General features: G+C 52.7%; 1 protein-coding gene across 1 annotated transcript in view; it reads left to right on the forward strand.

Moving 5' to 3' along the window:
• LOC118885712 (Fc fragment of IgG binding protein) overlaps nt 1-13,512 on the forward strand; it is a 38,950-nt gene that overhangs the window by 11,476 nt on the left and 13,962 nt on the right. The window contains 7 exon segments of the mRNA XM_036834637.1: nt 283-887; nt 3,062-3,629; nt 6,737-7,329; nt 8,268-8,853; nt 8,961-9,160; nt 10,388-10,529; nt 12,791-13,128. Coding sequence (XP_036690532.1) covers nt 283-887; nt 3,062-3,629; nt 6,737-7,329; nt 8,268-8,853; nt 8,961-9,160; nt 10,388-10,529; nt 12,791-13,128 — 3,032 coding nt within the window.

The raw sequence follows: 13,512 nt of genomic DNA on the forward strand, positions 1-13,512 counted from the left end.
GGGTGAACAGGACAAGGGTGGGGACTGCGGTGAAGGAAAAAGGGGCAGATTCTGGATAGATCTTGAATATGGAGCTCACAGGATTTACCGACATGTTGGTTGTCCAGTGAATAAAGGGGAAGGAGTCAACTATATCTCTGAGGTTTGGGGCCTGCGCACCCAGAAGGGTGGAAGTGTCATTAACTGAGATGGGGAGCTCTGAGGAAGGAGCTGGGTTGGGGAGGGAAGTCCTGGCATGTTCTGACTGTGCTGGCCTGACCCCCCCCTCCCGTGTCCCCGCAGCCCTGTCCTGCCCCGCCAACAGCCGCTACGAGCTCTGCGGCCCCGCCTGCCCGGCCTCCTGCAACCCCCCCGCGGCGCCGTCCAACTGCTCCGCGCGCCCGTGCGTCGAGGGCTGCGTGTGCCTCCCGGGCTTCGTGGCCAGCGGCGGCGCCTGCGTGGCCGCCTCGTCCTGCGGCTGCAACTTCGAGGGCCGCCCGCTAGCTCCCGGCCAGGAGGTGTGGGCCGATGAGTATTGCCGGCGGCGCTGCACCTGTGACGCCGCCACCAAGCAGATGCGCTGCAGCGACACGCAGGGCTGCCCAGCGGGCGAGCGCTGCCGCGTCCAGAACGGTCTCCTGGGTTGTTACCCCGACCGCTTCGGGAGCTGCCAGGCGTCTGGGGACCCGCACTACGTGACCTTCGACGGCCGGCGCTTCGACTTCATGGGCACCTGCACGTACCTGCTGGCCGGCTCGTGCGGCCAGGCCGCGGGGCTGCCTGCCTTCCGGGTGCTGGTGGAAAACGAGCATCGGGGCAGCCAGAGGGTGAGCTACACGCGCGCCGTGCGCGTGGAAGCTCGCGGCGTGAAGGTGGCCGTGCGCCGGGAGTACCCTGGGCGAGTGCTGGTGAGTGATGGGCGCCCAAGGCCGGGTGGAGGGGCAGGGAATTCCCCTTAAAGAGTAGGGGTTTGGCCACTAGGGGAGGGTGGGGGTCTGCTAGAAGACCTTGTGGCCAGTGATTAGGCTTGGGGCGCCCCAGCCAGGCGGTGCTGCCTCTCCCTGGCTGTGTGACTTTGCCTCTCAGTGCCTCAGTTTTGTCCTCTGACAAATGGGATAATAAGATGGTGCCTCGCCAATGCGAGCCGCTTCACAAGGTGGTTGTGGAGGTTTGACGAGTTAATATTTGTAGGATGTTTAAAAGAGACCTTGGTGCCCAACAAGTGTTCAGTAAATGTTGACTCAATGTTTTATTGTTATGATCCCTCCAAAGTTAAAGATTGGTGCATTTTCTGGAGGAAAATTGATATTCAGAGAGTAAGGTGACATGTGAAAAGTCGGGAACAAAAGGTGTTGGGGGAGTGTTACAGGGGTGTGGGGGTACTTACAGATGGGCCCACAGGGTTCTGGATAGAGGGTTCTTACAGGGCCCACCACCCAGTAAATTTTATATATATATAATTTACTTCTATGTGTTAAATGCTTGACATACAGTAACTCATATGTCAATCTCTGTAACAACCCTGTGAAATAGGTAATCTTGTTAGAGGAGAATACTGGGCACAGAGAAGTTAAGTCAACTATTCAAGGTCACACAGCTAATGAGTGGCAAGCCAAGATTTGAAGCCAAGCTGTCTGGCTCCAGAGTCCACACTCTTAACCTCTGCATTCTATTGCCTTTCCTGAAGAAAGAGATGGAACAGGCAGGGACGGAAGTGGATGGAAGACTGTTCCAGGCAGAAGGAACAGCAACTGAAAGGCTCTGAGGCAGGAACAAACATGAGGGGTAGAGGAACAGCATGGAGACCAGTGGGCCTGGAATGGAGAGAGGGAAGGGAGAGCGAGGTAGGAGATGATGTAGGGGATGGCTATGATAGAGGCTTTTGATTTAATCTGAAATCTGAAGGATCGGGAAGAGACCACCAGGTGAAGAGTAGTGGTTGCTAGGCAGAGGGAACAACAGGTGCAAAGGCTGAGGCTGGACTGAGCTTGAAGAGTTCAGGAGAACAGCATGGGGCCAAGGAGGCTGCACCTGAGAGAGTGAGCCTGGGGAGATGGGATAGAGAGGTTGGTAGGGGATGAAGTCAGAAAGGAGGGGACAGGAAGGGCCTAGTGGGTAGAGGATTTGATTTTAAGCTGAGATGTGAAGGGTGATGGGGAGGCAGCCAGACAAAGAATAAAGATGTGGAAGAGGGTAGGTATGTTGCAAGCATAGGGTACATAGGGTATAGCAAGTGCAAAGGCCCTGAGGCTGGGCTGAGCTTGGTGAGTTCAGGAGAGTATCAAAATGCCTGCATGGCTGGAGTTCCAAGGGTGGGGAATGAGGCAGTCCTGAAGAATTAAATTGGAGAGCAGTGAGGCTCGGATCATGTATGGTCTTTTAGACCATTGTAAGGGGTTTGGATCAAAGCTGATGCCTAGAATATGAAGTAGAGGTGGCCAAGTAAAGAGTGATGAGAGGTATCCCAGGAAGAGGTCACAACAAGTGCAAAGGCCCAGAGGTGGGAGTGCACTTAACATGTCCTGGGAGACAGCAAGGAGACAGGAGGGAGCCCGAGTGAGTGATGTGGGAGGTGGTGCAGGCACAAAGGTGGACAAGAGCCAAGGTTAAGCAGGATGTTCTAGGGAAGGGGCTTAGATTTAAGCCAAGTCCTAAAGAATGAAGGGGAAGCAGCCAGGAGCAAAGTGGTAGGTGGTGTTCTTGGCAAGGTGAAAAGGCCCTAAAGTTAGACTAAACTGGGAGAGTTGGGGGAATCTCAAGAAAGCCAGTGTGGCTACAGCAGAATGAGTGAGGGGGAGAGTGGGAGGAGGTTAGGTCAGGGAGGTAATAGGGAGACAGATCCTGTAGGCTTTGAATGCCGTGGGTTAGGGATTTGGATTTAAGCAAATACTTGAAGGATGAAGAGAGGTGGATGATTTGCCAGGCAGTGGGAACAGCAAGTGCAAAGGCCCTGAGGTGGATCAAGCATAATGTGCTCAAGAGGATAGCAAGGAGCCCAGAGTAGCCAGAGCTGAGTGAGTGAGGGGTGAGCCACAGAGCCTTGAATACCCTGACCTATTGGTCCTCCCGCATCTCTACCCAGGTGGACGGCATCCTTCAGTACCTGCCCTTCCAGGCGGCAGATGGGCAGGTGCAGGTGTTCCACAAGGGCCAAGATGCTGTCGTGCGCACAGACTTTGGCCTGACTGTCACCTATAACTGGGATGCCCATGTGACTGCCAAGGTGCCCAGCAGCTATGCGGGGGCCCTTTGCGGGCTCTGTGGGAACTTCAATGGGGACCCAGCTGACGACCTGGCTCTGAGGGGTGGAGGCCAAGCTGCCAACGCACTGGCCTTCGGGAAGAGCTGGCAGGCGGAAACAAGGCCAGGCTGTGGAGCAGCTGAGCCAGGCGACTGTCCCAAGCTGGACACCCTGGTGGCCCAGCAGCTGCAGAGCAAGAAGGAGTGTGGGATCCTTGCCGACCCCAGTGGGCCCTTCCGGGAGTGCCACCACACACTGGACCCACAGGGTGCTGTGCGAGACTGCGTCTACGACCGCTGCCTGCTGCCAGGCCAGTCTGGACCACTGTGTGACGCACTGGCCTCCTATGCTGCTGCATGCCAGGCCGCCGGGGCCGCTGTGCACCCCTGGAGGAGTGAGGAACTCTGCCGTGAGTACCGAGAGTGACGACTGGGGGACTCAGCCTTATGTATATTCATTAATGTATAAATATCATTAAGTCATTGAATTCTTATAACAGCCCCATGAGGTAGGGGCTGTGGTTATACCCATTTAACAGATGAGGAAACAGAGGCTCAGAAAGGTTGTTACATGCCTGGGATCATGACAGCTAGGAAGTCACAGATGCAGTAAATATTTGTAAGTTGGCTGAATACATCTGGTGGCCCCAGGTCTGATTCCCATTTGGCAGCTGTCATTCAGAGATGAGCTCCTAAGGATCCCTGCCTGCACATCTGGCAGTTGTCAGGCTGGTTGGTTTGGAGGACCTCAGTCAGGACTGCTTGTCTCTGCTCTGCTTGGTCTCATCTTCCAGCCAGCTAGCACAGGCTTCTTCACACAGTGGTCTCAAGGTTCGAAAGAGCAGCAAGGGCGGACAGCCCCCAGTGGGCAAGCACACTCCAGGCCTCTGCTTGACATCACATTTGCTAATGTCCCATTGGCCAAAGTCAGTACCATGGCCAAACCAAGAGTAAGGGGTGGCCAGCGTCAGTCTGTCACAATCCCCATCATACATCTCTGCCACAAACATATGCATGAGTGAGCAACATTTAATAAGTTTTAGAAATGCCTGAGACCATAGACTCTAAGTGTTAAAAAAAAAAAGGATAGAGTGAGTTATCGTTGCAAGTCTCGTTAGTACACAACTGATAAAAAATATTAAACACGTATTGGAAAGACATCTCTTAATGAGATGGATGGGGTTTTTCCCCAATAGTTCACGTCTGTTGTTGGAAGGAGACAGGGTGTAGCATCAATTCTATTTTTCATTTTGTAGATATGGTACTACTAAGTGGGTGGAAGTGGCAGGAGTTCTGCTAGAGCAACGTCACTCCATTCTTTGAACCCCTTTTGAGTTGCAGGGAAGTTAGTCACACTGAGAGATGCCATAAAACTTACTTTTTATGACTTCTGAGCAGCTGATTCTATGAGGCCCTCCTTCTGTTTTGTCGGGAGCAGAGCTGGAACTGATTTGTTACCAGTAATGATTTGTCATCCATTGTCTCCATGCTTATGGTAATATTTGAAATTGTCCCTTCGTGTCCCTGGAAGTTTTCACATCCCCACGGCAGCATACTGTGTTAAGATTCGGGACTGTTCTCTTCTGTAAAGTGGGAGAAGCACACTTGCAAAAGGGACGGTGGGAAAGCAGATGCAACTCCATCAGAGGCACATTCTCAGGCTGATCGTTTTAGGAAGGACTTGCATAATTAGAGCCAGGACTTGTGTGGCACACTTCCCATTGGGCAGGTTCTGTTCTAAGGGCTTAACAGCTCTCATTTCATCCTCACCACCACCCTGTGAGGTGGGATCATCAAGGAAATGGAACCGCAGAGATATTAAGTAACTTGCCTGGGGTCACACCGCAGGGCAGCGTGATTTGAGCCCAGGCCTGTTGGCTCCTGAATTTGTACAGTTAATTGTTGCATTCTATGGCCTCTGTAATAATTGAGAATCTCTTATTTCCTTAAAACTACTCTTGCCCTTGGACCCCTTGGAAGTTCTAGAAGACTGGGTTGTGAGGACTCAGACACCAGGCAGAGGGAGGCCTGGGTGGTGCCTGAACCCATGTGCCCAGCACCAGCTTCAGCTCTTGTGGATATTTTGCTATTCTCATTCCTCTATCTCCTCCACCACCACCCCTTTCTTTTTTTATTTTGTGGAAATATTTTAAAGCAAATTCTAGACATGAATTTTGCCACAGATACTTTAGTAAACATCTCCAGCAGATAGGACTTTTAAGCAACACGACCCCAGTGCTGTTATTACCAACAACAAAAATAACACTAATTCTTTAACATCCTCTAAAACCCAACCTGGGTTCGAATTTCCCCAATTGTCTAAAAAATGTGTTTTTTTCACTTTAATTGAATGAGGATCCAGACCAAATCCACACTGCACTGGGTTGATTTTTCTGTATTCATTTTTATCCTGTAATAGCCCCCTCCTTTTTTTCCCCATCATATTATTATGAAAATTTTCAAATATACAAAAAAGTTGAAAGAATTTTACAGTGAACACACATATACTTACCATCTAGATTCTACAATCTGTGTTTTACTATACTTGCTTTATCACATGTCTATCCCTCTATCCACCCCTTCCTTTGTTCATGGAAAAAACGGGTCATTTATTCTACAGAATTTCCTACTTTCTGGATTTGGCTAGTTGCTTCTTCACAGTGTATTTCATTTGTCCCTCTGTCCCCTGATTCTCTTGTAAACTGGATATTAGATCTATAATGGTGCTGTCCAGTAGAACTCTGGTGATGGTGGAAAGGTTCTATACCTAAGCTGTCCCTTCTGGTCACCACTAGTCACGTGTGGCTATTGGGCACTTGAAATCGGGCTAGTATGACCAAGGAACTAAATCTTCAATTTTACTTAATTTTAATTAACTTACATTTAAATGGCCTCGTGTGGCTATCGTATTGGATGGTACAGATAGAGGCTTGATTGGGTTCAGTTTTAAGGGTTTTTTTTTTTTTTGGTTTTTTTTTTGTGAGGAAACCACCTGTTTTATAATCTGGGATGACTGGAGTTTGGAGAGAGAAACAGGGATTCTTTTTTATTTTTTTCTTTACCACCCTGGCCAAATATTTTAATTTACTATAGAATTACTACTACTACCACTACTACTACATTACTGCTATAGAGTGAAGAAGCTAAAAATACTGCATTCACAAATACACTGCATAGATTACACACACACACACACACACACACGCATTTGCATGGTTAAAATATGTACCACAGATCCACAACTTGTTACCAACTTGAATAAGGTCATTAAAGACATTACAGATAAACCCAGACCACCGTTAAATTGGAATAGTATCTTAATTATCAGGAGTAGATTAACTGTGATATAATGTTTGCCAGATCCCACTGAACAGAGGAGGGTCTCCTTGCCGCTGGACCGCTTATACGTGTGAGTGTGTGTGAGCGTGTGTGTGTGCATGCGTGTGTGTGGGGGGTGAGGTCCACGGTGTCCCCGGGGAGCAGGGATTCTTGATGCTGATGGCCGCTCTCCCTGCAGCCCTGAGCTGCCCGCCCCACAGTCACTACGAGGCGTGTTCCTACGGCTGCCCGCTGTCCTGCGGAGACCTCCCGGTGCCTGGGGGCTGTGGCTTCGACTGCAAAGAGGGCTGCGTGTGTGATGAGGGCTTCGTGCTCAACGGTGAGTCCTGCGTGCCGCTGCCCTCCTGTGGCTGCGTGTACCAGGGCACCTACCACCCGCCCGGCCAGACCTTCCACCCGGGGTCGGGGTGCAATTCCCTTTGCCGCTGTGAGGAGGGTGGCCTGGTGTCCTGTGAGCCCTCCAGCTGTGGCCCACACGAGGCCTGCAAGCCGTCCGGTGGCGTCCTGGGCTGTGTGGCCGTGGGTTCTGCCACCTGCCAGGCATCGGGAGACCCGCATTACACCACCTTCGACGGCCGCCGCTTCGACTTCATGGGCACCTGTGTGTACACGCTGGCTCGGACCTGCGGGACCCGGCCTGGCCTGGCCCAGTTTGCCGTCCTGCAGGAGAACGTGGCCTGGGGCAATGGGAAAGTCAGCGTGACCAGGGCGATCACGGTCCAGGTGGCCAACTTCACCCTGCGGCTGGAGCAGAGGCAGCGGAAGGTCACGGTGAGAGCAGGGGTGGGACGTGAAGGGAAGGGGCCTGGGCTAGAGGGTGATCTGTGGGTGGAGCACGTGCAGCACTCAGGCCAGGGGCAGGGGGCACAGAGCTCCGAGCTGATGTGGGAGGCATGGGGTCCACAAGGAGAGGAGGTGCCCGTCAGAGCCTACAGTGCGGAACCAAGGAGGGAGGAGGCCTTGGGGACCGAGACCTTCTCCCGTGTGGCTCAGTCTCCACCTCCCTGCCCCTTGATTATCCCCTCCGGACATCTCTCCCACCCCTTCCACTCCATCTTCCCCTCCCTCCTGGTCCCTGCTTTCATAAGGGTGTTATTACATTGAGACCTGTATTCGTTTCCTGAGGCTGCTGTCACAAGTTACCACCAACTTGGTGGCTTAAAACAACAGAAATGTATTTTCTCACAGTTGTGGAGGCCAGAAGTCCAAAATCAAAGTGTTGGCAAGAGATGCACCGCCTCCAAAGGCTCTGGGGGAGAATCCTCCCTTTCCTCTTGCAGCGTCTGGTGGTTCCAGGTGTTCTCGGCTTGTGGCCGCATCACTCCAGTGCCTGTCTTCGTTTTCACATGGCCTTTTCCCCTGTGTGTCCCTGTTTCTTCTCCTCTTCTGGCTCTTTTAAGGACACTTGTCATTAGATATAGGGCCCACCCTAATCCAGGACGATCCCATCTCAAGATCTTTACCCTAATTACATCTGCAAAGACGCTTATTCCAAATAAGGTCATATTCTGAGGTTCTAGATGGACGTATCTTTGGGGAACCACCATTCAACCAACTACAAGACCCTATTATTAGGCCCATTTTACAAATATGGAAACTAAGACCCAGAGAGGTGAGTCCCACAGATCTTCAGTGTCAGGCAGGGGCTTGATCTAGGGTCTGACCTCTCGAAGTGTACCCTCTGAAGCACGGCATCTCCCACCTCCCAGGTGAATGGTGTGGACAAGAGGCTGCCCGTGGTGCTGGCCGAGGGCCGGGTCCGCGCCTCCCAGCATGGCTCAGACGTTGTGATCGAGACTGACTTTGGCCTGCGCGTGACCTACGACCTCGTGTACAATGTGCGGGTCACCATCCCAGGCAACTACTACCAGCAGCTGTGTGGCCTGTGTGGGAACTACAATGGCAACCCCAAGGACGACTTCCAGAAGCCCGACGGCTCACAGGCAGGCAGCTCCAATGAGTTCGGCAGCTCCTGGGAGGAGGCAGTGCCGGGCTCTCCCTGCGCGCCCACCTGCAAGCCTGGCGGAAGCTGTGACACAGAGCTGGAGTGTAAACCTGAGCTGCAGGAGAACTACGAGCAGCAGCAGTTCTGTGGGCTCCTCACCAGCCCCACGGGGCCGCTGGCTGCCTGCCACGAGCTGGTGGATCCCCAGGGTCCCTTGAAAGATTGTGTCTTTGATCTCTGTGTGGGTGGCGGGAACGAGAGCATTCTCTGCAGCAACGTTCATGCCTATGTGAGTGCTTGCCAGGCAGCTGGAGGCCACGTCGAACCCTGGAGGACCGAATCTTTCTGTCGTGAGTGAGGGGCAGAGAGAGGGGGAGGTAGAGGCACAGAAGGGGCAGACCCTGGGCCCTGCAGCCTCTCACTCCCAGGGGCTCTGACCCGCATGCCCTCTTTGCAGCGATGCAGTGCCCCCCTAACAGCCACTACGAGCTCTGTGCAGACACCTGCTCCCTGGGCTGCTGGGCACTCAGTGCCCCCCCGCAGTGCCCGGATAGCTGTGCCGAGGGCTGCCAGTGTGACTCCGGCTTCCTCAACGACGGCCAAGCCTGCGTGCCCATCCAGGAATGCGGCTGCTACCACGACGGTGTCTACTACGAGGTAGGGACCTGGTCATCCTGGGCAGAGCGGGGAACTGCAAGCTGGACCCCCCTCCCACTGCCCATTAGCCTCACAGCCTGTCCGCTTGGCCTCCTGAACGTCTCTCCCACCCACTCCTCTTCCCCTCGCCATGGCCCCACCGTGGTCCAAGTTTGTCCTCTCCCAGCTGGCTCCCTCCCACCCCTCACTTTTGCTCCCTCTGGTCTACCATCCCCAAGGTAGCAGGTAAGACCCTTCCAAATATGACCATAGGTCCTGCAACCTGAAACCATCCCCTGGCTCCCCAGGTCAAGTTTCGGCTTTGTATCCAGGTCTAGATTTCGTCTCTGTGATACCAGAGGCTAACTCCCTCTGCTTCCCTCTCCCACTCTCTGAGACTTACTCCTTTTCCTTTGATTTGAGTGTGTGTTTATCTAAAGTTTGTCTCCCTCAAAGGTCTGAGAGCTCTGTGAGGGCAGGAACCCTCTCTGTTTACCTCCTCATACGAATAATAATAGCACTACAGCAAACAGGTATATGGTGCTTACTATGTGCCGGTTACTGCTTTAAGTGCTGTATGTACAATATATATGAATTTATTTATTTATATGTAATATATATACTTTTTATATAATGTTATGTATAAACTTTTTATTATAAAAATTTTCACACAGGCAAAAGTCAAGAGAACAGTATAATAAATCTCCATGTACCCATCACTCAGCCTCAAAAATAATCAACATTTTCCCAATCTTATTTCATCGCTACCCCCGTTTCCTCTCCATTCTGGATATTTAAAGGAAATCCTTTTTCATTTCATCTGTACTTTATATGTATTATTAACTCAGTTATACTTTCATAAGTTGGTGCCATTATTACCTGAAACTTACAGATGAGGAAACTGAGGCATAACGAGGCTAAGTAATTTAAGCAGAGTGGTGTAACTTGGAAACAGCAGAAACAGGCTTCAGACCCAGGCAATCTGCTCTAGAGCCTTTGCCCTTAATTCCTATGTTTCTCCCATACAGCAGACATTTAGTAGCTATTTTGGAATAAACAAATGAGTGAGTAAATGAATGAAACTGAATGAATGAATAAATTGGGCCCCAAGGCCATGCTGTGCCTTAGACAAGGGGCCACCCTGCTGGAAGATGTCCCTTTTATGTCCTCCAGACCCCTTTATGCCCGGAACACCAAAGTTGCCAGAGTCAGCTCCCGCCCTGATAGCTGTGTCCTCTGTCCCCACAGCTGGGGCAGACTGTACTCATTGACAACTGCCAGCAGCAGTGCGTGTGCCATGCCGGAAAAGGCCTGCTGTGCCAGGACCACAGCTGCAATCCAGGGCAGCTGTGCCAGCCCTCGGGAGGTGTCCTGAGCTGCGTCAACAAAGGTGCTGGGTTGGGGCCAGGGCCGGTGTGGCTGGGGTAACAGAGGACAGGGACTCTGGAGCTGAGGGTGATGTGACCTGGCTCTTCATGGTGGGAGGCACAGAGGACTAACGATTGAAGTCTCAGACCTGGGGACCCCTAGGCTGGGATTCCCAGGGCCAGGAGCAGTAGCTCTCCAGCGTGGAAGGCAGGGACTCTTATGGTGGAAATCAGGCTGTGGGAACCCTCAGGGATAGGTTTCCCAGGGCAGATGGCAGAGACCCTCGGTATAAGGCAGGGACCGGCAAACTTTTTCTCTAAAGGGCCAGATGGTAAATAGTTAAACTTGCAGGCCATACGGTCTCGGTCACAACTACTCAGCTCTGCCTTTGCAGCATGAAATCAGCTGTGGACTTTGTAAGTGAAGGGGTGTGGCTCCAATGAAATTTCATTTACAGAAACCAGAAGCTGGAAGTGTATAGTTTGCTGGCGACTGGTATGCGGGTTTAGGCTTAGGGTTTCAGACACCATCCCCAACGGGTAGAGGAGACTGGGACCCACAGGGACAGAAAGCAGAGTCCTGAGGTCTAAGGCAGAGACCCCACCAAAGCCAGGGTCTTGAATACAGGACCCACCTCAAGTGGAAGATCAGGATTTATAGAGACACACTCTCAGACAGGGGACACCCCTCAGGATTAAGTCTAAGCCACAAAGCCACCCCACAGGACTGACTTCTCGGGGTGGAGGGCACAGAATAATTCCCTTATTCCTGAGGATAAAGGGATATACCTCCAGAATTGACTGAGATCTCAGGGCTGATGGGCAGGATATCAGGGACTCCCAGGGACCAGAGTATCTTGGTCAGAGTCCAACAGGAGACAGAAGCCACACAGTAGCTTAAATAGGGAAAGTTTAATAGAATTTTTTGCTTGTAATAGGGATTGACTACTAAGGGATAAAAAGAACGCCGACGAACACAGGAAGAGCAGATGTAGGGAGCAGCCCCTGCCCCCAAAGGTTACAGCAGAGCACCTAAGGAAGTGAGGAATTGGGAAGACGGGCCCCACTCCACGGCTGAGAGGCAGGTCTCATTGCAGGGTGGCAGAGAGGCTGTGCAGGCTGAGCTGGAAGGTGGGAAAACCCCCACTGGGGTGCTGGCAAAACTCATTGGGAAGCCACCTGCCGGGGCGCCTGAGTGACTCCCTGGGAAACCAGCTGGGGCCAGTGAACCTCACCGAGTGGGTGTCCCCCAGGCTGCTGGCCCTGCTTGCCACCTGGAGCCTGGAGAGCAAAGCCCACTGGAAGCAGAGCAGCCCCTTCCTCCTGCCGTGACCCTCCAGCGCCCTCTGCTGACAAAGCCTAACTTCATTGGTGGATTTGGAGCTAAGGGGCAGTCAACTGAAAACTGGCACAGGGGGGAGAGAGAAGGAAGTTTTAAGGCTGGGGTCTTGGGCACAGGGGTTCCAAAAGCTGGGTTCACAGATTCAGTGGCCCTAGGAACAGTCTTGGACAAAGAGACCCTCGGAGGTAGGGCCTGAGAAATGAGATCCCCCAAGGCCAGGGTCTTAGGCACAGCAACCCCAGGGAGATAGAACCTTGCACAGAGGGATTGCCAGGCTATGAGACTTAGATACAGGGACCCCGGGGTCAGGGTCTCAAATGGTGGGACCTCTGGGGTTAGTTTATCACCAGAAAGTTCCTGCAGTACCTTGGTCTTGAGCACAGAGACCTCCAGGACCTGGGTCTCAGGTGTGGTGGCCCCCAGGAGGCTGGGAGCTCAGGTATGGGGGAACCCGGGCCCGAGGTCTTGGACACAGAGAACCCTGGGCTGTAGATGTTCTCATGGATGCCCACAGGGCTGGCATCACAGACACAGGGACTCCTGTGTCTCTGGTCTCAGACCTCGGTCCTCTGGGGCTAAGATCTCAAGCAAGGGGACCCCAGAGCCTGGGTGTCAGATGTAGGGACCCTAGGACCTGTGTCTTGGCTGCAAGGACCTTGGGGCCTGGGCCTCAGACAACAAACAGCAGGGCCTGGGTCTCAGATGTGGGGACCTTTGACAGGGTCTTGGACACAGAGTTTCAGACGTGGAGGGGTGCCCAGGGCCTGGTTTCAGAAATGGCAGACTGTAGGGCCTGCATCTCAGATGGGAGGAACCTGGAATCTGGTCTCACCCCCAGTTGCTCTTAGAGCCAGTATCCCTCGCACAGACTGGGGCAGATGCTGGGAAGTAGCTGGTCGTATGCTTGGCAGCCCCTCAAGGTCCTCTCTCCTCTGCCCCCAGACCCGTGCCATGGTGTGACGTGTCGGCCACAGGAGACATGCCAGGAGAAGAATGGCCAGGGTGTGTGCGTGCCCAACTACGAGGCCACGTGTTGGCTGTGGGGTGACCCACACTACCACTCTTTCGATGGCTGGAACTTTGACTTCCAGGGCACTTGTAACTATGTGCTGGCATCAACCAGCTGCCCAGGGAGCAGTGCCCAGGGCCTGACATCCTTCACTGTCACCACCAAGAATGAGAACCGGGGCAACCCTTCTGTGTCCTACGTGAGGCTGGTTACCGTGACCACCCTCAACACCAACATCTCCATCCACAAAGGCGAGATTGGCAAAGTCCGGGTAAGGATGGCCCCTGAGCCCCCAGGTAGGGTGGGAAGGGTCCTGCCGGCCACAGTTAGGAGCTCAGTGCTCTCTCTCTTCACTTAGGCCTGAAACAAAATGGCAGCGAGAGCAATAATAATTACAACAAAAACATCACCCCTCTATTGGGAATTAAATGAGCCTAGCCCTTTGTTAAGGGCTTTAATGTAGGACTTAAATTTTGCCGTTTTAGAATTTGCCTTTTTAGAGATCCGGGTTTGAATCCAGGCTCTCCTTATGAGCTGTGTGATGTTGGGCAAATGACTTGACTTGGTGGGCCTCAGTTTCCTCATCTGTGAAATGGGAATCATAGCAGGCCCTGCCCCACAGTGAGGTGATGCATGTAAAGTGCTCAGCTGAGGA

The sequence above is a fragment of the Balaenoptera musculus genome, chromosome 19, assembly GCF_009873245.2.
Source record: "Balaenoptera musculus isolate JJ_BM4_2016_0621 chromosome 19, mBalMus1.pri.v3, whole genome shotgun sequence".
In the NCBI taxonomy this organism is placed as follows: Eukaryota; Metazoa; Chordata; class Mammalia; order Artiodactyla; family Balaenopteridae; genus Balaenoptera; species Balaenoptera musculus.